This window comes from Leopardus geoffroyi, chromosome A1, assembly GCF_018350155.1.
Source record: "Leopardus geoffroyi isolate Oge1 chromosome A1, O.geoffroyi_Oge1_pat1.0, whole genome shotgun sequence".
Taxonomy (NCBI): domain Eukaryota; kingdom Metazoa; phylum Chordata; class Mammalia; order Carnivora; family Felidae; genus Leopardus; species Leopardus geoffroyi.
This window is the reverse complement of record NC_059326.1, coordinates 116536905-116559236: the sequence shown is the minus strand read 5'-3', so window position 1 is coordinate 116559236 and position 22332 is coordinate 116536905. Positions and strand designations below refer to the sequence as shown.

The 22332-nt window shown below is 46.3% G+C and overlaps 3 protein-coding genes across 6 annotated transcripts; 2 read left to right on the top strand and 1 right to left on the bottom strand.

The window, feature by feature from the left end:
• The first annotated feature begins 9 nt into the window (after window positions 1-9).
• Window positions 10-13721, top strand: HARS1 (histidyl-tRNA synthetase 1). Of its 4 annotated transcripts, none has more exons than XM_045490937.1 (13): window positions 10-106; window positions 464-553; window positions 4941-5060; window positions 7913-8008; window positions 8659-8784; window positions 9683-9790; window positions 9947-10045; window positions 10279-10372; window positions 10563-10690; window positions 10784-11026; window positions 12545-12661; window positions 12835-12981; window positions 13314-13721. In XM_045490937.1, exons 3-13 carry the CDS (start codon window positions 4968-4970, stop codon window positions 13383-13385), a joined length of 1323 nt encoding a protein of 440 aa, XP_045346893.1. In that variant the 5' UTR covers window positions 10-106; window positions 464-553; window positions 4941-4967; the 3' UTR covers window positions 13386-13721. The 4 variants fall into 4 exon arrangements, with proteins under 4 accessions (XP_045346893.1, XP_045346882.1, XP_045346876.1 ...); XM_045490926.1 differs by having other exon boundaries at window positions 25-202; window positions 10784-10930; XM_045490920.1 differs by having other exon boundaries at window positions 31-202.
• An 83-nt stretch (window positions 13722-13804) lies between these two features.
• DND1 (DND microRNA-mediated repression inhibitor 1) lies at window positions 13805-16849 on the top strand. Its single transcript, XM_045443502.1, has 4 exons — window positions 13805-13849; window positions 14149-14386; window positions 14782-15243; window positions 15914-16849. Exons 1-4 carry the CDS (start codon window positions 13805-13807, stop codon window positions 16369-16371), a joined length of 1203 nt encoding a protein of 400 aa, XP_045299458.1. The 3' UTR covers window positions 16372-16849.
• On the bottom strand, window positions 16700-20989 carry WDR55 (WD repeat domain 55). Its single transcript, XM_045491019.1, has 7 exons — window positions 20686-20989; window positions 18367-18467; window positions 18197-18284; window positions 17926-18105; window positions 17737-17836; window positions 17480-17649; window positions 16700-17396 (listed from the first exon to the last, which is right to left on the bottom strand). The coding sequence occupies exons 1-7, from the start codon at window positions 20874-20876 to the stop codon at window positions 17078-17080; spliced, it is 1149 nt and encodes a 382-aa protein (XP_045346975.1). The 5' UTR covers window positions 20877-20989; the 3' UTR covers window positions 16700-17077.
• Window positions 20990-22332: the final 1343 nt, after the last annotated feature.

The following is a 22332-nucleotide window of genomic DNA, read 5'->3' as shown; positions in this document are numbered from 1 at the left end:
CGGAGGCTCTCTAGGCGTGTGGGCCAGTGACTCGATAGCCGGAAGTTATCCGAGTTGAGGCTGCGGAAAGCCCAGACGATCTAGACAGCAGTCAGCGCTAGTTGGCGTAAGTATGGCAGAACGTGCAGCACTGGAGGAGCTAGTGCGACTTCAGGGAGAGCGCGTGCGGGGCCTCAAGCAGCAGAAGGCCAGCGCTGAGCAGGTGCGACCCAGGTGGCGGGGAGAAGCCAAATTAGGGCCAGGGAGGACATAGAGCTGGGTGGTCTGCATAGAGGAAAAAGATGTGGGAAGAGACCGGACTGGTGGAGAGGAGCAGGGCCTGGTTGGGGAGGTGGCCGGGGTAGAACGAGGGAAGGAAAGCTGAGCCTGGAGAGCTAGATTCTGATGAGGGAGGGATACTGAATGAATGGCTGAAGAGGGAAGGGAGTGTCAGAGTGATACAGCCCCTGCTTTACCCCCACAGATTGAGGAGGAAGTGGCAAAACTACTAAAACTGAAGGCACAGCTGGGCCCTGATGAAGGGAAACAGAAGTTTGTGCTCAAGACCCCCAAGGTAAATATAATTTCTTTTCAGAGTCTCTGGGAGGGCCCTTAATTCCCCTCCCAATGGTGGATGTGCTTGTTTCCCTGAACAGTTGCTCTGGGTGGTGGGCTGAATTGGAGCCTGAGTCATTCTGGGATAGCAAAGGGATGGCAGAAACTAGGCCAGCTGGTTGCCTAGGGGAGTATGCCAGTTACTGCTACTCCTTCTTTCATTCAGCAAATATTTGTTGAGTGCCTACTATGTGCCAAGCACTGTAGGAAGTAGTGAGAGTATAGCATGGTGAACAATACAGCCTGTCCTCATGGAGCTTACGTTCTACTGAAGGAAACAGACTTAGGACAAATAATCCCACTCTTGAATATGTAATTATAAATTGTGATAAATGACATAAAGAAATAACAAGAATTCTCTGAGAAAAATAAGAGAGAACTAGAGTCTGAAAAAGCATCCCTGAAGAAGTGATATACTAACTGACATAACACATAAATGGGAGGTAGCTAGAGGAGTATGGAAATCCTGACGGAGGAAAGAACCCTAGTAGTTTCCAGGAACTAGAAAAAGACCCGTATGAGTAGAACCAAATACAGCGGGAAAGTACAGTGGAATGGAATAAGGTTGCGGATTACTAGCCCAGCCTCAAGGATTTCAGTTCAGAGGCCACACTCTTTGTAAGTTCTGTAAGCACAACTATTTGCCATGGTTTATTTACTCTGAGAGGCTGAGACTAGGTGTCTGGAACTGAATAGATATTTAATAAACATATGTGAAATTGGATTCCAAAGGAGAGGGGTCTTCTTTGTGTTGAGATGTCACCTTTTAAGGTTAATTCTTTAGGCTCCTAAATTCACTGAGGTATTCCTTTCCACACACAACTCATTTCAGCGGTTAAAGAGACAATGTAAAATCACAGAGCAGTGATAATCAATAGTTATTCAAACTATTTGGTGAAGATTAATGGGGAATTTGTGATCATTCAGGCTGGCCTCACTTAAATCTAACACTCAGTCTTAACATCGCTAAAAGTAGGACAGCCAGATATTATGTTGCTCCTGATGTGATGCAATAAGAAGTACACAGCACCACCTATAAAGTATTCTTGCCAAGAAAAATTGAACCTGAATCTAATCAGGTCTTCTGACCTAACTACCAGTTTACCAGAAATAAGGAAGATGAAGGAATATGTTAAGTGACACGTTGAATATATTGTTAATAAAATCTAGAATATGAAAAGTTCTTTAGGACAAGTGATTCAATTTCCTCAACAAAGAAATGACACTTCTTTAAAAAAGGAAAGGAAACTTTTGTAGATTAAGCAGACAAGAGACAACAAACACAATGCATGGGCTTCATTTAGAATCTCATTAGAACAAGCCAATCATAAAAAAATATTCTTGAGGCAATTGGAGAAAATTAAACATAGCTGGAGTATTAGATAATATTCAAGGGTTGCAGTTTGTTTCCTTGGTTTAATAAACGTAGTGTTTTGGCTTTTTTTTTTTTTTAACCGTGTACATTACAGAATCATACTAAAGTATTTATGGACAAACTGGTATGATGTCTGGATTTACTTTAAAATACTCCAGAAAAAAAAAAAATGTTGGGGCTTAGATAAAATTAACAGATGCTGATGGTTATTGAAGCTGGGTAATAGATACATGGTGGTCTATTATACTATTCTCTGTAATATGTGTTTGAAAATGTCTATACTCTTTTAAAAGAAAGTGAGACTATATTGGAGAGTTAATATCTGCTTTGTTGAAACACACTGAAGTGTGATTTATATTAATAGAAAATTCAGTATTATGGGGACAGGACTCTTTCAAGAGGTTTTTGTGGTCAAAATTATTTAAAAAAAATTTTTTTAATGTTTATTTTTGAGACAGAGAGAGACAGAACAAGGGCAGGGGAGGTGCAGAGAGAGAGGGAGACACAGAATCTGAAGCAGGCTCCAGGCTCTGAGCTGTCAGCATGGAGCCCATTGTGGGGTTTGAACTCACGAACCACAAGATCATGACCTGAACTGAACTTAACTGAGAAATTACTCATTTTATTGAATATCAACCCTTGAGTACACTCTTTTTTTGTATTCTACGTAATGAAATGGGAAGTATACATAGAGCACTTCTGCATTCTAAGGTAGGAAAAACACACCCTTGTATGAGTTTTAAGCTGGACTAGGTACTTTTTTCACATAACACCTTTTTTATTTGAGAGAAAAACCGAAAGACAAACTTTTATTTTTAAGATTTGGGTATTTGGCAGACATTTTCATGAAAATGAATGAGGTGAGCTTTGTCACCTCAAGGAAGATATCTGACCATATTTCTGCTGGTGATAAAATTCAAGCACTCAAGTGAAAGGGTTTTAGGAAACTTGTATCTTCCACCATGAACTAGACAGCTTCCCAATACAGTAAAGACTTTCCTCTCGAGATCTGTGTTGCTATTAACAAATGTGTTTTCTGATATTGTATAATGCAGTGTGTAAATATTTGGAAGATCTGTATAATTTATCAATGAACCAGTATTTTCCTCATGACCAATGTATGATGTTATAAAATCATGCATGGGTAAAAGCTCCATTTAAAGTACAACATGGAGCTGGGGCACCTGGGTGGCTTAGTCGGTTAAGCATCCAACCTCGGCTCAGGTCAAGATCTTGCAGTTCGTGAATTTAAGCCCCGCATCGGGCTCTGTGCTGACAGCTCAGAGCCTGGAGCCTCTTTCGGATTTTGTTTCTCCCTCTCACTGTGCCCCTCCCCCACTCATGCTTTGTCTCTGTGTCTCTCAAAAATTAATAAATGTTAAAAAAAATTTTTTAAGTACAACATGGAGCAATAGGTATTTTTTAAATTATGGTAAAATATATGTAACACAAAATTTGCCATTTTAACCATTTTTAAGTGTACAGTTCAGTGGCATTAGGTAGGTTCACATTGTTGTGCAACTATCACCACCATTCTTCCCCAGAATCTTTTCATCATCCCATACTGACATTCTGTACCCAGTAAACAGTAACTCTCCACTCTACCATTCCTCTAGCCCCAGGTAACCACTGTTCTACTTTCTGTCACTATAAATTCTGGGTACTATATATAAATAATGGATTTTAATGTAATAGTATGAAAAGTAATCAATGAAGTTTCAGAATCCACATTGCAACCAGTCTTTAAGAAACTACCATTTGTTGGATTTTGGTATAGTTTAAGAAAAATATCTACAGTTAGCTGAAAAGTTTATTAATAAAATATTCTTTCTTTTACAGTCACACATCTTTGTAAGGCTAGGTTTTCTTTACGCAACCAGAACAACATATCACAACAAAATTAAATGCATAAAGTGTGTATGAGAATACAGCTGTCTTCTGTTAAGCCAGACATTAAAGACTTGCAAAAATGTGAATCAGCATCACACTTTCACCAATTTTTTTGTTTTGTTTTGTTTTGTTTTGTTTTGGAAAGTAGTTACATTTTCCTAAAATTTCTTTTTTTTCAATTTTTTGTTAACGTTTATTTATTTTTTGCGAGAGACGGAGCGTGAGCAGCAGAGGGGCAGAGAGAAAGAAGACAGACAATATGAAGTAGTCTCCAGCTTCAAGCTGTCAGCACAGAGCTGGACGCGGGGCTCAAACTCATGAACTGTGAGATCGTGACCTGAGCCGAAATCAGACGCTTAACCAACTGAACCCCCCAGGCGCCCCTCATAGTTTTAATTTCTAATATAATAAACGTTGATAGGTATAATTCACTTTGGGGTCCTTAAGAAATGGTAAGAGTTTAAAGAGGTCCTAAGACCAAAGACTTGAGAATAGAGTATAGATGCCCAGAATAGAAGCTCTGACCTGAAAGAATGGCATTCTAGTCCTGACCACCACAGAACTGCTATAATGATTTAACTTCTCAATATCCTGTAATTCAACCATAATTTTGCCCCACCTATATCAAGGGCTATTAGAAACAAATTAGAGAATAATACTTATCTGATTTTTTTTTTAAGTTATGTTGGGGGAAAACATTACTTATAAAATTTGGAATTTAACTAGCTAAGCCAGTTTCATTTGGTTATATACATGTCATCAGGTAGGTATTTTCTATTAGGCAGGGAAATGTTCTGGTATCACATAAAAAGGTTTTAGGAAAACTCAGAAAATAGCGTTCTAGAAAGTAGAACCAAGCTAAAAAGGGGATGGAATTTAGAGGGGTGATAGCAAATGGGTGTGATAATTAATAGGGAATTGTTTGTGCTTGCTTTAGAACTCAGTAGCCTGTAGGAAAATCTAAGTTTGGGACATTGTTTGCCTTCGTTATCATTGAGGTCATGCTTTTATATTTCTAAGCCTTAATGTTCTCTGTTTTTAAATCCCATCCCTGATTCTGTGGCTGATTTCAATTCCCAAGGGTACAAGAGACTACAGTCCCCGGCAGATGGCCATTCGGGAGAAGGTGTTCGATGTAATCATCAGCTGCTTCAAGCGTCATGGTGCAGAAGTAATTGATACACCTGTGTTTGAACTGAAGGTGAGGGATGGGTGAGGAGAAATTGTGTGGTGGAAGAGTGGATATACAAACAACTAAGAAGATAAAGAGACAGGGCCCAAAGGGTGTCTCTCCTGTTGTGGACAAAGACCAATATTTTCTCCAGTGAGAAAGGAGACAGGCTTGGTCTTGAAGGAGAGGCCCTGCTTTTATTTACCTTGGTAAGTGGCTGGTGGCTTACAAAAGAGAGCCCTTCTCTTTAGTGGAATTTGTTATGATCCTATTTACAGTGAATTCCCTGGTACGTCTACTTGGGATGTTTTGAAATACACACAGACCATACATATAAAGTATAAATATGCAACTAGTTTCCTGTTAATGTACCCTGAGAATTTTTCTAGTTCTTTACTATTAAAAAAAAACATTGCAGGGTGCCTGGGTGGCTTAGTCGGTTAAGCAACTGACACGTGGTTTTGGCTCAGGTCATGATCTTGCAGTTTGTGAGTTCGAGCCCTGAGTGAGACTCCATGCTGACAGTGCGGAGCCTATTTGGGATTCTTTCCCTCTCTCTCTGCCCCTCCTCCTCACGTGCATTCTCTCTCTCTCTCTCTCTCTTTCTCTCAAAAATAAACTTAAAAAAAAAAACAAAAAACAGATTGCTTCCTGGTTAAAACCCAGTGACTCCCATTATATTTATCACAAAATCCAAAGTCTGTTCCTGCTTACGAGGCCCTACATGATCTGGCCATTTGCCTACCTTTTCCATCTCTTCCCTTGCTGTTCTTCCCCTTGGCTACTATGCTACTCCGGTCTTCTTTCTGTTCCTGCAACATTCTAAATATGTTTCTATCTCAGGGCCCTTGTACTTTTTCTTCTCTGTTCCTGAACTCCCTTTCCCCTAACTCTTGGATTTTAATTTCAGATTAGAGATGAAAGATTTTAATTTCAGATATAAACTCAAATGCCATTTTTCAAATGGTCCTCTCCAACTATCTTGTCTAAAGTAGCCCTTGTCTATCACAGGACCTGTATTATTTCCATTAGAACAGCTATCACTAACTGAAAGTATCTGTTCGTTGGTTACTTTGCATTAGTGTACTGTCCATCTCTTCTCATTAGTATGGAAGATCCATGAGGGCACAGATTACCTTTGACTAGTTCACTGATGTGTATTCAGTGCTTAGAACAATATCTGGTACTGGTGGGCATTCATCTGCAGGGCAAATTCGTAGAAATGGAATTACCGTGTCAAAAAGTCGTACTCATTTATGTTTACCAATTGTATTCATTTCCTAGGGCTCCCACAATAAAGTGCCATAGACTGGGTTACTTAACAAATTTAATGTCAGGAGTCTAGAAGTCCAAGATAAGATATCAGCAGGGTTGGTTCTTTCTCAGGGTGAGGAGGGAAGGGCCTGTTTTAGACCTCTCTCCCTGACTTGTAGATGGTGTCTTTTTCCCAGTGTCGTCACATCATCTTCTGTGTCCAATTTTCCTATTTTTTATAAAGACATTAGTTATATTGGATTAGGGCCTACCCTAATGACATCATTTTAGCTTAACTACCTCTTCAAAGACCCTATCTCCAAGTAGAGACACATTCTGAGGTTACTGGGGGATAGGATTTCAATATATGAACTTTGAAGAGGACACAGTTCAGCCCATAACACCATTCACTATATGAGTGTTTCTGTTTCTATACACTGGGAATTTTCAGGCTTTTAAAACTTTGCCATTCTGGTAGGTGAAATATGTTATCACCTTACTGAAAGCATCACATGGCAAGAACTACTTCAGTTTTGTCTTTTGACATTGCTCAAACCTCAGGCATCATAAAAACATTTAAGTGTGTTGATCTAATAACCCGCTCTTAGAAGTTAAGCCTCAAAAAACTATATATTCAAAAGAAAACACTATATACTGAACTATATTTATTGAAATGTTAGGGAACTTTTTTTTAATTGGAATGACCTAAACCATTAACAGTAGAACACTAGAAAGGAAGGAAATACAGAGCTGCTTCTCACTGAAGTATTATGCAGCTTTTAAAAATAATACTTCAGGGGTGCCTATGTGGCTCAGTCGGTTGAGTGTCTGTCTCTGGCTCAGGTCATGATTTCACAGTTCATGGGTTTGAGCCCCACATCGGGATCACTGCTGTCATTGCTGAGCATGCTTGGGATCCTCTGTCCCTCACTCTCTCTGCCCCTCCGCCATTCATGCTCTTTCTCTTTCCCTCTCTCTCTCTCTCTCAAAAATAAATTAACATTTAAAAAAAAACCTTCAGCTCTGTCACAAAATGGAAATGTGATAAGCAGAAAACGAAATTGATATTTCCTTTTGATTATAATTAACATCAAATACATAGGCATTGGGATAGAGAGCAGAAGCACAGACAAGTTGAAATTGGTCATGTTAGGATGGTGGGTTTTTGTTTTAATATTTCTTTTTAAATTATTATATTTGTGGCACCTGGGTGGCTCAGTAGGTTGAGCGTCCAACTCTTGATTTCGGTTCAGTTCATGATCTTGAGATTCATGAGTTCAAGCCCCACGTCGGGCTCTGTGCTGAGCATGGAGCCTGCTAAAGATTCTCTCTCTCTCCCTTTCTCTATCTCGGCACCTGGGTGGCTCAGCTGGTTGAGCATCCAACTCTTTATCTCAGCTCAGGTCATGATTTTGTGGTTCGTGAGTTCAAGCCCCTTGTTGGGCTCTGCACTAACAACACAGAGCCTGCTTGGAATTCTCTGTCCCTCTCTTAGCCCCATTGCACTCATGCTCTCTCTCTCTCTCTCTCTGCTGCTTTCCCCTGCTTACACTGTCTAAAAAAATTAAAATTAAAAATAAATTTGTTAGATTTATCATCATGACCACATTTCTTTATATTTTCTCCAGGAAACACTGACTGGAAAGTATGGAGAAGACTCTAAGCTTATCTATGACCTGAAGGACCAAGGTGGAGAGCTGTTGTCCCTTCGCTATGACCTCACTGTATCTTTCTAAACCTGGGCTCTTAGTACTTTGGATCAATTGGTTCTCATTGGGCTGAGGCTAATTTCTAACCTCAGGTATGGGGATAGCTAGACATAGATGGGATTAAATATGATGCTTGTGGCGATCAGGGAAGTTACTTGTTTAAACCAGGAATGGGACTTTGGCTAAACAGAACATAGCCTTAAAAGTCTTGTGAATCCTGAGTGAGACCTCCATGTTATGTCAGGAACCAGTTCCAACTCAGTGATTAATCCCTTGGCTCTAGAATATCTCTCCCCTGCCATGTCCAGTGGACAAAGTTCTCCTCAGTTGACCAACAGAATGTTTCCTTTATCTCCAAGCTATGTCAGAGAATCATCTCAGAAATCCTACACAGAGACTTTCTACTCTCTGGCCAATCTGCCCAGCACCTTCCCATGTTCAGCATAGCCCAAGGGAGACGCTAACCAAAGAGAAAGGAACCTTAATCTTTTTTGAGACTTCTCCTGCCCCTTGTAGTAACAAAGTTGATTCTTTTTGACTTTCAGAAATGCACTTTATCTTACAGAGGGTGGTTTTACTCAGAGATTAGACCCCAGCTTCTGTTGGTGGTGATAATCAACTGCCACACTGTGAGAGGAGGGGGCTTTCTCCTTAACTGTTTTCAGGTTCCTTTTGCTCGATATTTAGCAATGAATAAACTGACCAACATTAAACGCTACCACATAGCAAAAGTATATCGGCGAGATAACCCAGCCATGACCCGTGGCCGATACCGGGAATTCTACCAGTGTGTGAGTATGTGGGGCATGATGGGTAACTTGGTCCTCCCTCTACTAAGTCCTCAACTTAGTAGAATCTACTGACTACTCATGGTGTACTGAACAAACTGGAAGTTCCAGCTAATGCTAACCTTTAGATTTCTTCAATATTTTCATTTAGAGAGTAGGAATTATTCTCCCCATTCTACATAGGAGTAAACTTGAGACTCAGCAGAATGAAGAGATCATAGGGATAAGAAAGCCAAAGTCGGGAGTAGAACTTTTGGTCCAGTACTCTTTATATTAAACCAAAGTGATCAAATCACAGCAAAGGATGAGGAAACGATTTGACGTATCATCCAGATCATCCAGGGTGGTGGCAAAGCTTCAGAATAAATAGAGAAAATGACTAAGGATTAAGGCCATATATTTGCCTCCACGGTGTTAGGAGGAAATAAGTCAAAGTGAGTGAGTGAGATAATTAAGGAATGTAGACAAAAAGGAATCCAAACCAGTAAGAGACTCAAGAATGCTGGGAGTTTCCTCTGGGCTGCTGATCACACAGATAATGAAGAAAGTGGTCTGTGCATGAGTGCAAACAGGCCTTCATAAAGAGAGCAGAGCCCCCAGGAGTCCCCCCTCCAAACCATCACTTAAGAAGGTTAAATCCCTGGGACACCTGAGTGGCTCAGTCAGTTGAGCATCTGACTTCAGCTCAGGTCTGATCTCACAGTTCATGAGTTTGAATGCTGCATTGGGTTCTATGCTGATAGCTTAGAGCCTGGAGCCTGCTTCAGATTCTGTGTCTCCCTCTCTCTCTGCCCCTCCCCTGCTCATGCTCTCTCTCTCTCTCAAAAATAAACAAACATTAAAAAAAATTTTAAAAAGAAGGTTAAACCCCTGGGGACCTGTAGCTACTTTCTCCCTGCAGGACTTTGACATTGCTGGACAATTTGATCCCATGATCCCTGATGCAGAGTGCCTGAAGATCATGTGTGAGATCCTGAGTTCACTTCAGATAGGTGACTTCCTGGTCAAGGTAAGAATTGAATGGGTCTGGGAAGGCAGAATTGGGCTTAGCCTCTCACAGGAGAAGATTCTTGTGCAGAGAGACCAGTAGCCCAAGTGACCGAGACTATTGAGGCTCATGTCACGTAAAGAGATTGTCTCCTCACTATGCCTTGGGTCCCTGCAGGTGAATGATCGGCGCATCCTAGATGGGATGTTTGCCATCTGTGGTGTTCCTGATAGCAAGTTCCGTACCATCTGCTCCTCAGTGGACAAGCTGGACAAGGTAATGACCCAAACACTTCACTCCTCTTTTCTCAGATCCCACCCTGCTCTGAGAAATGTAAAAAACAAGATCAGGAGAGAGGGGGGTCTGCCTCTATGCTCCTCAGAAGATTAGCCCCAGAATCTAGGTTGAAAGGCAACTTCTGCTCCAGAAATGCCCCCTCAGAATGGCCCACACTTGCTCTGCAGTGGATAAGCTACTTAAGGGTCCCTTACTGGTTTCTGTCTGCCTAGGTATCCTGGGAAGAAGTAAAGAATGAGATGGTGGGAGAGAAGGGCCTCACACCCGAGGTAGCTGACCACATTGGGGACTACGTCCAGCAGCATGGTGAGGCACAAACCCTGCCTCTCCAAAAGCCATCTATCTGGTTTAAAATCTTCTGTATGTGTGCATGTGTGTGTGTGTGTGTGTCTGTGTCTGTGTATACGCACACATACGTGTGTAGGTCAGGCAAAAAGGTAAATCCTCTACCTTTTTCCTCTTGTCAGTCAGTTGGCTTACAAATATATCTCCCCAGGTGGGGTATCCCTGGTGGAACAGCTGCTCCAGGATCCTAAACTGTCCCAAAACAAACAGGCCTTGGAGGGCCTGGAAGACCTAAAACTGTTGTTTGAATATTTGACCCTGTTTGGCATTGCTGACAAGGTGAGTCAGGTTGGGGGTGGACACCTTAGCTGAGCTCTGGGGTTTCAGATAGTTGATTCTCATCTGGTATTGACCATGATCTTGTCCCCACAGATCTCCTTCGACCTGAGCCTTGCTCGAGGGCTAGACTACTATACTGGGGTGATCTATGAGGCGGTGCTGCTACAGACCCCAGTCCGGCCAGGGGAAGAGCCCCTGGGTGTGGGCAGTGTGGCTGCTGGAGGACGCTATGATGGGCTGGTAGGCATGTTTGACCCTAAAGGACGCAAGGTGCCATGTGTGGGGCTCAGCATTGGGGTGGAGCGGATCTTCTCCATTGTGGAGCAGAGGCTAGAGGTAAGTCCTGGGGGAGGGTAGAAGCAGTCTGGGCAGTTGGTGGCACATGAACTATCTTCTTTGATCTTGAAGGGGGCAAGTAGTACTGTTTTGGGCAAGGAGCATCTTTGCAAAGAGCTGGAGAAAAGGTGGTTGCTGTCCTTCACACATTCCCACCCCACTAGAGGCCAGTTTTATGGATCTCTGATCATTCTTTCTTCACAGAATTCTTTGCTCTGGGTCCCTACTTCCCTCAGGGCTGTTAGGAGTCATGTCTGGTATATCCAAAGATCCAGATCTTCTTCAGAATACAGAACAGTTAATATTTTACTACTCTGCTAGGTACTGTGCTTGGTGCTTTTTGTGCATTATCTAGTAAAATTCTTACACAGCCCTCTGAGAATAGCTATTTTTATTATTTACATTTTCTAGGCAAGGAAACTAAAGCATTATAGATCATAATTTGCCCAAGGTTGTGAAACTTTTAAGCAGCAGAGTCACAGTTTGAATCCAGGCAGTATAACTCCAAAGTCTTACTCCTAACCACTCTGATACTGTGTCCAAGTGGTAAGCATGTGTCTGAGACCTTGGGATTCCCCAAGTGGCTATCTTGACTCTCTGGCCGCTGGAATCAAGGGAAGACCCTCAGGGCCTCAAGCACTCCTTTGCTGCTGCTCTTAACTGGCTGGTTGCATTCCCCTGGGGAATGCTCTGGCAGTAACCTTCCCACTGCTCCCATCCTTTTCTCTGGAATGGAAACCACCCATGTTTCCCAGTTGAGATCACTGTTCCAGTAGTCATCTGATGTTGTAAGAACTATGAAAATAGTTTTCTAGAAAAAGACAAGGCACAGGGTGCCTGGGTGGCTCAGTTGGTTAAGTATCCAACTTCAGCTCAGGTCATGATCTTGCAGTTCATGAGTTCGAGCCCCACATTGGACTCTGTGCTGACAGCTCAGAGCCTGGACCCTACTTCAGATTCTCTGTCTCCCCTCCCCTCTCTGACCCTCCCCTGCTCACACTCGGTCTCTCTGTCTCAAAAATAAACATTAAAAAAAAAAGAAAAAGAAAAAGACAAGGCACAGCAGCAGCATTCTCCCTTTCCCCCCAACCACCCACACCCTGGGTTGGGCCCTATGGCCGAAGTACAAGAGGGACAGTCTCTTGACTGGGCACATAGTAAGTGAGAATTAGAACTAGGTGAGCTCACAGTGTTACTTCTGTGTGAATGTTCTTGTGAACGCTTAAGGTACTAAAAGGAGACAAGTTTGAAGTTACTGTATGTAAACTACCTTTACTCTTGCCCTGCATTATCTATTCTGGCAAGTCATATGTACAAGCCAGTCAGTTCCTTTCTACATTTTCTAAACACTACCTTATGCCCAATTGCTAGAGAAGACTGGGCCCCTGTGTTAATGAAGCTCCCAGAGTTGGGCCTGGTCTCTCAGAATCCTAACAATAAACAGCCTGTTCTGTTTGCTTCTTGAAAGTACTGTAAAGGGTAGCCCAGCTCTGTGACTTTTATCTGCCCCTTCCCCAGGCTTTGGAGGAAAAAGTACGGACCACAGAAACACAGGTGCTTGTGGCATCCGCACAGAAGAGGCTGCTGGAGGAAAGACTAAAACTCGTTTCGGAGCTCTGGGATGCTGGGGTCAAGGTAGAGGAGGCAAGCCCCAGGGAGGCAACAAACTTGAGAGTGCTGGGCACAGACTAAGTAAAAGCTCATCCATACTGACTTCTTGGGAGTAGAGCTAAGCACTTGGGCCCCAAGGAGGTTGTCCCTGAGGACAGTAGAAGCCGGCTCTCATCATCTGCCCTGGTCCCCTGCAGGCAGAGCTGCTCTACAAGAAGAACCCAAAGTTGCTGAACCAGCTGCAGTACTGTGAGGAGGCAGGCATCCCACTGGTGGCCATCATTGGTGAGCAGGAGCTCAAGGATGGGGTCATCAAGCTTCGTTCGGTGGCCAGTAGGGAAGAGGTAGGTAGATGGGCAGGAAGGCTGAGGGACAGGGAATGTATGCCATTTTGGCAGACCAATGCCCATTCAAGACCTGAACAAGACCCTGGCATTCCCATTAGTACTTACTCAGAATGGACTTAACCTGTTAACTGTTGTCATAGTAGGGGAAGAATCCCATCTCCATCTATACCATGTCTCTGGCTCCCCCCCAAGGAGCACTGTCTGTCTGAGGTGTTTGCCTGCCTTCCTTATCCAGCTGACCCAAGCCTGATGGCCAGAGAAAGGAGTGGGCCCTCAGGAGTAGTGGAGTCAAAGATGCTCATACCACCTTTTTACCTCATCCTGGCCAGGTGGATGTCCGAAGAGAAGACCTTGTGGAAGAAATCAAAAGGAGAACAAGCCCGGCCCTTTGCATCTGCTGAGTTGAGCACACTGTCAGGAGAAAGTGGGACTGGCACTATTTGAAGCTAAGACAGAACTCTGCCTATGTACATCAGCAGCTTTGCACATTTCTGTTCCAGCAGGAAGACCTGAACAATGGTCAGAACACAGACTTTTTATTATCATTATTTTATTGGTAATCACAGGCCAAAATGGTCAGGTATTACACCATTTTTCATAGGAGGTCCTGGGGGTTTAGTCCAGTCTGCACTACAGGGACCCATCCTAAGGTCTCCCCTGCAGGATGCTAACCAAATGGAGGGAATGCTCTCCACAGCCAACCGTCAAAGGTCCAATAAAATGACTCAACCACTGGAGCCTGCCTGTGTCACTATTGCTTAGCCCTGCCTTTCCCTGTGGGAGCCTGGGCCTCCCATTTCAACCACTTAAGCGGTGTAAAATGGGGAGAAAAACTTACATTAGGCGCCACGAGCTCTTCCCCAGGGTGAAGGGTGCCGCCAGCCAGCGCACATCCATGCCCTAGGAGGTGAGACTGCGAGCACAACCACCCGCTAAGGTTCCTAGCTTTCACCTGCGGGTAGGAGGTTTCCGCAGCGCACGTGCAGTGGATACCCCCACCCCCTTGAGAGGCGGGGTCGTGTTCAGAGCCAATGAGAGCTTGGGGGGTGGAGGGGTAGGGAAGCTTCCAGAGGCAGACGGGGGGGAGGAGGTTATAAAGCGAGTACAGAGTAGCTGGCGGGATAGCCATGCAGTCCAAGCGGGAATGTGAGGTAAGGTGATTAGCGAGATGGGGTCGACAAGCGCCACCAGCGCTGGGAGTGGGGACTCCTTGGGCTGCAGCTGCACAGGCGAGGTGGCGGCGGCGCGGTGATCCGCCATTCCAACCAGCCCTTTCCTCTTCAGCTGTGGTGTGAGAGGGTGAATCCGGAAAACAAGGCAGCTTTGGAGGCATGGGTCAGGGAGACGGGCATCCGCCTGGTGCAGGTGAACGGGCAGAGGAAGTATGGCGGGCCACCCCCAGGTACGGTAGTCTCACCCTACAAAATCCTTGACGGTCCCGGCTGGCACCCTCTTGGGGGCGGGGTGGGGGGGGGGTGTTCTATCCCGGGTCTGTGCAGTCAGAAACCTCTAACCCGTTGCACCTTCCACCCAAGAAGCTGAGAAAACTTGTCTGTAGCTCTCCACCCACCCCGCCCGTCCGCCCCCTCGAGGGAGGGTGCCGGTCTTAAGGTGCACCTACTCTGTGCTAGCCCCGTTGTTAGTTCGGGCGCCTAGTTATGCCTACGAGTCGGGGTGCGAGTGTTGCGCCCATTTCACAGATGTTTGCACATGGGCTCTCTCGCCCTGGGTTCCTGGGTTCGAACCTGGAACCATGCGGTAGGATGACGGTACCCCTTTCCCACCCACTTCCCCCAGGCTGGGTGGGCAGCCCGCCGCCGGCCGGCTCAGAGGTGTTTATTGGGCGGCTGCCCCAAGACGTGTACGAGCACCAGCTGATCCCACTGTTCCAGCGCGTGGGCCGGCTCTACGAGTTCCGCCTGATGATGACCTTCAGCGGCTTAAACCGTGGCTTCGCCTACGCCCGCTACAGTTCGCGGCGCGGCGCCCAGGCCGCCATCGCCACGCTGCACAACCACCCGCTGCGGCCCTCCTGCCCGCTGCTCGTGTGCCGCAGTACTGAGAAGTGCGAGCTGAGTGTGGACGGGCTGCCTCCGGGGCTGAGTCGCCGCGCGTTGCTGCTCGCGCTGCAGCCCCTGGGTCCCGGCCTGCAGGAGGCGCTGCTGATGCCCAGCCCTGGGCCCGCGCCCGCGCAAATTGCGCTGCTGAAGTTCAACTCGCACCGCGCCGCCGCCATGGCCAAAAAAGCCCTAGTGGAAGGTATGGGAGCTAGGCGGTGGGGGGGCCGCTGGTTGGGGCCAAACACATTATGCCGTGCAATTTTACACGTCAGCATATAGAGTAAAGAGCAAGATAGTAGCGTTAAGAATCCCTGAGTTTTCGACCTCATGCTATTTAACCTGAGATTTTTAAATTTCCGTTTGTGCCACCTACCAGCTACCATCTATGGTAACTTTAAAGCTTTCCAGGCATTATCTTGTAACTTAATCAGCATCCCAGTGACACACACAGACTGATCTTCCTCTTTAGATATGAAAAGAGACAGTTTTGAGATTGATTCGCCCAAGGTAGTCCTACCGAGTCTACCTTTTATCTACTGTAGAACTTCCTTCCTCGGGCTGTTTTGAGTATTAGGTGGCACTTAGCACATTCCCTGATTCTTGGCAGGTATTCGCAGTAAAGGTTAGCTATTATGATGGTTATAAGGTAGACAAAGCCTGCATCAACCAGCATTCCAACAAGGAAATTTAGGAGATAGCAGTTACTACACCCCCTTTACAAAGAAACACAATGAAGCCTGGAGAAGTTGCTCAAGGTTACACTACCAGGAAATGGGGAGGCTAGAAATTAAACAGGCTTGTGTTGATAGGGCTTGGGGGCTCAGGATCCAGGGGTTCGACCTGCCCTTGTCTCTGCCTTTTTTCTGCAGGGCAATCACGCCTCTGTGGAGAGCAGGTGGCCGTGGAGTGGCTCAAGCCAGATCTGAAGCAGCGACTCCGCCAGCAGCTGGTGGGCCCCTCCCTGCAGTGCCTACAGCCAGAGGGCAGTCGGTTGGCCCTGGCCAGGGACAAGCTAGAGTCCCAAGGGGCTCGGGGTGCCCTGCAGCTGTTGTGCCAGCGGATGAAGCTGGGCAGCCCTGTGTTCCTCACCAAGTGTTTGGGCATGGGCCCTGCTGGCTGGCACCGCTTCTGGTACCAGGTGGTGATCCCTGGGCATCCAGTGCCCTTCAGTGGCCTCATCTGGGTTGTGCTGGCCCCAGATGTGCAGAATGGGCATGAGATGGCTAAGGATGCTGTGTCTGCAAGGTTGCTAGAGGCACTGAGTGCCTCTAGAGCCAGTCTTATACCGACTGGTGGGGCTAAGGCAGGTACCGTGGTTAAGCAGTGACCATGTCCTCTTCACAGGCAGCCCAAACGAGTTGACAGAGCCTGTGTCAGTCCCCAGCCCAGCAGGCCTGGGCAGCCACCATCGGATTTCAAAGGGGGAGGAACATGGGCTCTGCCCTACCTCTGACACAGCCTCCCCTTTGGGGCAGGGCCCCAGTACACCTGGGACAGCTCTGGTTTGGCTAAGTTGTGGTGAGGGACCTTGCCATGCCCCTCCCAGCCCAGGGACTAACCTTGGCCCTTTGGTATTCCTTGGCCGTTCTGTGTGATACATACACAAACCTTCCTCCTCCTCCCACAGCTTAATATGAATCTCACTTCTTATTTTGTTGATTTGTCATTTTTGTTGATTTTATTTGGGGGCTGGCTGAGCCAAAGGTTCAGAAATCTGCTTTCTGTCCCCAGTACTTTACATTCTGGTGTGTGATGTTGGGTTTTTCTATGCTGGTTGTATTTATATTAAACCCCTGGTTGGTGTACACCTGTGTCCGTGCTGTCTTGCCCCAGCTGCGGGCTTCTCTTACACTGGTACAGTGAGTAGCCACTACAGGGCAAGTGCTTTGTCACGAGCGCCCTCGGTCCTGCATCTCTAGCTATGCATCTTGTGCGCTGCACAAGAGTATTATAAATAAATAGCCTCTCTCGTATCCAGCCCAGGAAGCAAGACTTCCCCAGGGAGGACCCATCTTGAGATTGACCTCATCCCCTCAATCACTTTCATCCTCACTCTCCTCCCCTTCCTTCTGAGCTGTGGAGTCGTCTTCCTCCCTCAGTCCTGCAAAGAAGTCATCTGTGCTCCAAGCCTTACTGCTTAGGGCCCGGAGGGGCCCTCCCTTTTTCTTCCGCTGGCGGTAGTCATCCACTACCACAGTCCGCAGCTCGGCCATGTTCCAAAACTTAAGGCGCTGGTCATGGCCACTGCTGGCCAGGAAGCAGCCACAGTGAGAAAGGGCCAGCTTCTCCACAGGCTCTCCAGCATGCTGGCCCACAGTGCCCACCACTCGGTTTGGAAGGATATTGACAGCCCTGGGCAGAGAGAAAAGAGTGTTGGGTCCTGGCTGGTTGGGTCTGACCCTCATGTGATCTTAGGACTCTCCAGTTTCTCTCACCTGATGATTCCATCAGTGGAGCCAGTGCACAGCAGGCTCTCCGTGACTGGAACCATGCAGTCAATAGACTCAGCTCTTAGGGCAAACCGATCACTTGTGGCCCCAAAGCCGTTCCAGTTGAAGAGGTATATAGTACCTTCACTGGAGCCACAGGCCACCTTCTTTCCATACTGTAGGGAAATGGAGAAAAACATGTCTGTGACACTCCTTCAGACCAGATTGCTAGCATAATCCCAAACCCTCATACCCATCTGTACTTTCATGAGGGTGACCGAGGTCAGGTCTCCAGACTGAGGCTCTGAGAGCAGTTCAAACCGGCGTCGCCTGATGTTGAAGACACCAAGGCAGCCATCCCCACTGTAGAGAGAGCAGAGCAGCAGGCTTGGCCAAAGCTCCCAGCGAGGGAGACATTTAACAGGGAAGGGGAAGCAGCTTTGAGGCTGTACCTGGCTGTCAGTAGCAGCTTCTTAGCTGGGTCCAGAGTCATGTCGGCAATATACTCCTCGTGCTGCCGCATATCCATTAAGGGGCCCTCCTTCCGCTGGTCCCAGAGCCGGATGCCACCTGTGTCATCCCCAGTGGCCAGGACATGCTCATCTACCAGCAGGAGACTGTTGATGGGGGCACTAGAGGTACGGAGCTTCTTGAGCCATTTTTGTTCCAGTAGGGACTTAACCACCTTACCCTTGACCTCAACACACAATTAGCTCCCCTTACCCATGAGCCTTGGATATGCGTCTTTCCAGTCGGCCCTGCTCCACATCTAGAACGTGGATGGCTTTGTCCTTGGAGACAGTAACAAGTTCTGGGGGAAAAGGTGCCCAGGTCATGGTGCTGCTCACTGATCCCTTGCCACCATATCCCTGGCTGCCTTCCCCAATACTCACTCTGCCCATCTTCAGAGAAGACCACGGCTCGACAGGATTTGAGGTGGTGACCTGAAGACCAGAGCTCCTTGGTTTCTCCCTCTTGGCAGGAGTAGGAAAAGCTGGGGGGGGAGGGGGGAGGAGATTGAATGACCCCAGATCTTGGCAGCATGGAACATAAAGACTACTCAACCTTCCAACGTACCTAGGAACTCACACTTGCACACCACCAAACCCAAAGAGCTCACCATCCCATTTTTCCGCTTTCAGTGAGCTTCAAATGTTCTGTCTTTAATTCAATATACGTTAATTCAAAGTGTATTTGCTCAGGATTTTGTAAGCTGACCCCACAACATCATTACAAAGCAAAGCCCCAGCCTCAGGAAATACTAGATCTGGACCACTATGGAGAGCATGAGATATTTACTGAAGTCAGAAGAGCCCCAGGAGCTGGAAATGTAAAAATCAACAAGACAGGGCTCTTGTACCCCAGGTAACAACTGATTACAGGACACTGTGGCCACATGGCCACATGATGAAAAGGAGGTAGGATCAAAATGGAGGTGGAGCAGAGAAACACAACACTGAAAGCTCAGCTTTGAGGCAAATACTTGTCCACAGTGTATTACCAGTGCCTACCTCAGAGCAGATCTTCAAAAAGGACCAATGACTAAGTGCTTGCCAGTGAGTTTCAGATGAGCAGAACTGTATCTGCTTATTGTTTGCTCTGTCCCAGTGCCTTAAAGATGAGAGCCCTGGAAAGCTAAGGTTACGAAATGAGTTGGGTCATGTAAAGCAATTCACCTGGCAGATACTGGAGGCACATATCAATGTCTCTTCTAGGGTAGAGACAAGGAATGAGGTGGGTTCCACTGGCAGGAGTGGAATGGCTGAATCCGGAAAAATGAGTTAGACTAGACTTGAGACCATAGGCCAAGCAGGATTATTAATTTAGTCCTATGGGAAAAGGAACCTCTTTGGAATGGTCATGGGAGAAGTCAGAAACCTGCCAAAAGGCAGTGGCTGGGAGCAGAGAAGAGGAGAAAAACCTGACGCAATGAGGGTGTGAGTAAAGGTGGAAGTCCAGAGGTACTCCCAAGCGTATGGCATGAAGTATGAAAGGCAGTAGAACAGAACCCACATTTGTTGAACTCCGGTGCTGTAGTATATACACCTGACACTCTGCAACATAGGTACAGACATACCTCCCTTCATTGTGCCTCACAGATACTGCATTTTTTACAAACTGAAGGTCTGCAGCGACTCTATGGTATGTATGTCTATCCATGCCATTTTTCAATAGCATTTGCTTACTGTGTGTCTCTGTGTCACATTTTGGTAATTCTTGCAAAATTCCAAAGTTTTTCATGATATTTGTTATAATGATCTGTGATCGTGATTATGACTCAGATTATAGTTAGTATTTTTTAGCAATCAAATATTTTTAAATTAAGGTATGTATATTGTTTTTTAGACATAATGCTAATGCACATTTAATAGACTACACTATCGTGTAAACTTAACTTACACGCACTGGGAAACCCAAAAATTCCTATGACTCACTTTATTGCAATGGTCTGGAGCCAAACATGCAATATCTCAGAGGTAAGCCTCTATTATTATTCCTATTTTTGAAGACGAAAATATGGAAGTTAACTTGCCCAAGGTGACTGAAGCTAATGAGGAGGCTGAGGTTTAAATTCATTAAGTAAATCTGACAGCACAACTCTTCTGGCTAAAACCTTCAGTGGCTTTTCACTGCTTCCACCCTACTTCTCGTTCAAAATCAAACACGTATTGAGTACCTACCCTTGTCTAGAAGCAGGAGATATAACGGAGAACAAAACGGACTACAGAATACAGAAAAGTGTTCCTCAAATTCCACTCATGACCCATTAATGAGCTGCAACCAGCATTTTATGTGTGTGCCTGCAATAACGATTAATAAACAGATACATTTAAAACATAAGAGGATGAATAAAACACAGTAAAGGGGGAAGTAAGCGAGGGCCAGGTGGTCACGACTTTAAAAGCCAGATTAAGGAGTTTGGACCTAATCCTAAAAACAAGGTAAACTATTGAAGGGTTTTAATCAAGAAAGAGAGGTGGTGGGTTTTGTGTTTTTGAAAGATTAAAACAGGCAAGAAGCAAAGTGGGGGGACCGCATTGAGCCTGTTTCAGGGTCAGGTAACTAACTGGTTTAAAACCAAATGCTGTTGAACGAATAAGACCACTTCAGTCTTCTAAAACTTGTCTCCCTGCAACTTTTCTCTCCTCGTCCCACCTCTATCCCTGGGAAGCTTCCACATCCGGCAGCCCCTAGCCCTTCCCAGCACTTACACGTACACGTCCCCGTCCACGTCCCCCGCCGCCAGAAAGTTGCGGGTCGGATGGAACGCCAGCCCACTGGCTGGAGCTTCCAGCACGATGTCTTCCGGAGTGTCCCGGATGCGGATGGGGGCTTCCGTGGAGTTGGGGTCTTCCTCGTCGTTCTCATCCTCCACAGGCCTCTCCTCACACGTGCGGTCCATGCACCAGAGGAATCCGGAGCGCTCAAGAGTGCACCGGTAAGCCCAAAACCCTTCCACACGCCTGGAGGAGTGGCCCAGATTCCGCTTCCGCCTTTGGGGCGGGGCCGGAAGTGGTGCTAAGACGCGTAAAGTCCCGGCAGGCTGCAGGTATCGTGGGTGTAGTGCATCCCAGGGACCTGGTCCTCAAGTTGTAGTTCTCCGTGTTGCCGTGGCCCCTTTTTTTGGCCAGGTAGACGGCACAACCGTCATTGCTCTCCTTGGTCAAATCACCTAAAGTTGGGAACTGCCTTTAAGTCCTTTCCCCTCATCCTGATCGATGCTGACAGGTAGGGTACTCCCTCCCGCAACTATAAAGGATGATTTGCCGCCCTCCAGATAGCAGAAGGGGACGCCAGCAGTTCGTGGCTTCTTGAAGCCCATGGACGGCCTCCAGGTTAGTCCGGCAGCAGCGAAAGCCCCACACCGCGAGAATTTGATACGCGGGGTCTTGGACAGCAAGCACCTCAAGCGCACGCTTAAGCTGCTGCGTTCCGTGCTCCACATCTTCCGGGCCAAAGGAACAGCGTCCTGGCGGTTCCTACAGTTTGCATACTCTCAGTGGGCCAGACCAACAGTGCTCAGAGCTGCCAAGGAGTTGCTGAAGAGGAAAATGGGCACAACAGTTGACGTTCTGAACATTCTGGTTACCAAAGGCTCCATAAAGATGGGAGCACTCTCTGGTGGGGAACATAAAGAGCACAGCTTCTGTGGTTGAAGAGAAGTTTCTCACATAACTGTAATGCTAAGCCTTCTAAGACATATGCTGATGCCCAAAGCCCTTAATAAGAGGTGAGTGAGGTGAGGGACCTCAGAGAAGCTCTATGTCCTGTGTGAATAGAAAAGTTGCCATGTGGTGTTGGGGGTCCTTGTCACTCACCATGTGGACAACCAGAGGACCTCGGTCATGTCCACAAGTCTTGGTGATATTTGCAGAAACTGATTTTAATTTTTTTTATATTTTTTTTAATGTTTATTTCGAGAAAGAGTGTGAGCAGGGGGAAGGGCAGAGAGAGAGCAACACAGAACTCAAAGCAGGCTCCAGGCTCCCAGCTGTCAGCACAGAGCCCGATGGGGACACAAACCCCGTGAGATCATGACCCACAGATCAGGAGATCATGACCTGAGCCAAAGACCCACCCTTAACCGACTGAGCCACCCAGGCACCCCCAAAAACTTTTTCTAAAGTAATCTCTACAGCCAGCATGGGGCTTGAACTCACACCTTTAGTTCAAGAGTCACATGTTCTACTGACCAAGTCAGCCAGCCAGGCTCCTCTGCAGAAACTGATTTTTATTATTTAACATAACCTCAAGATGTTATTGTCTTCATAATATAACCAAATATAAACCTTAGAACTGGATCATTTGGCCCTTTCTCTTATTTCCTCCCAGTTCAAAATGCTTGCATTTCTTAATAG

Bases quoted from the DNA above. Each gene is read 5' to 3' on its own strand.
- DND1 (XM_045443502.1), top strand. From the start codon at position 13,805: ATGGGGAGAAAAACTTACATTAGGCGCCACGAGCTCTTCCCCAGG. The intron at 13,850-14,148 runs GTGAAGGGTGCC...TAAGGTGATTAG, and splicing joins GCCACGAGCTCTTCCCCAGG to CGAGATGGGGTCGACAAGCG. The intron at 14,387-14,781 runs GTACGGTAGTCT...CACTTCCCCCAG, and splicing joins GTATGGCGGGCCACCCCCAG to GCTGGGTGGGCAGCCCGCCG.
- WDR55 (XM_045491019.1), bottom strand. From the start codon at position 20,876: ATGGACCGCACGTGTGAGGAGAGGCCTGTGGAGGATGAGAACGACGAG. The intron at 18,468-20,685 runs GTAAGTGCTGGG...CTCCCCCCCCAG, and splicing joins GTGGACGGGGACGTGTACGT to CTTTTCCTACTCCTGCCAAG. The intron at 18,285-18,366 runs GTGAGTATTGGG...CTTTTCCCCCAG, and splicing joins CTTCTCTGAAGATGGGCAGA to AACTTGTTACTGTCTCCAAG.
- HARS1 (XM_045490920.1), top strand. From the start codon at position 113: ATGGCAGAACGTGCAGCACTGGAGGAGCTAGTGCGACTTCAGGGAGAG. The intron at 203-463 runs GTGCGACCCAGG...TTACCCCCACAG, and splicing joins AGAAGGCCAGCGCTGAGCAG to ATTGAGGAGGAAGTGGCAAA. The intron at 11,027-12,544 runs GTAAGTCCTGGG...CCCCTTCCCCAG, and splicing joins TTGTGGAGCAGAGGCTAGAG to GCTTTGGAGGAAAAAGTACG.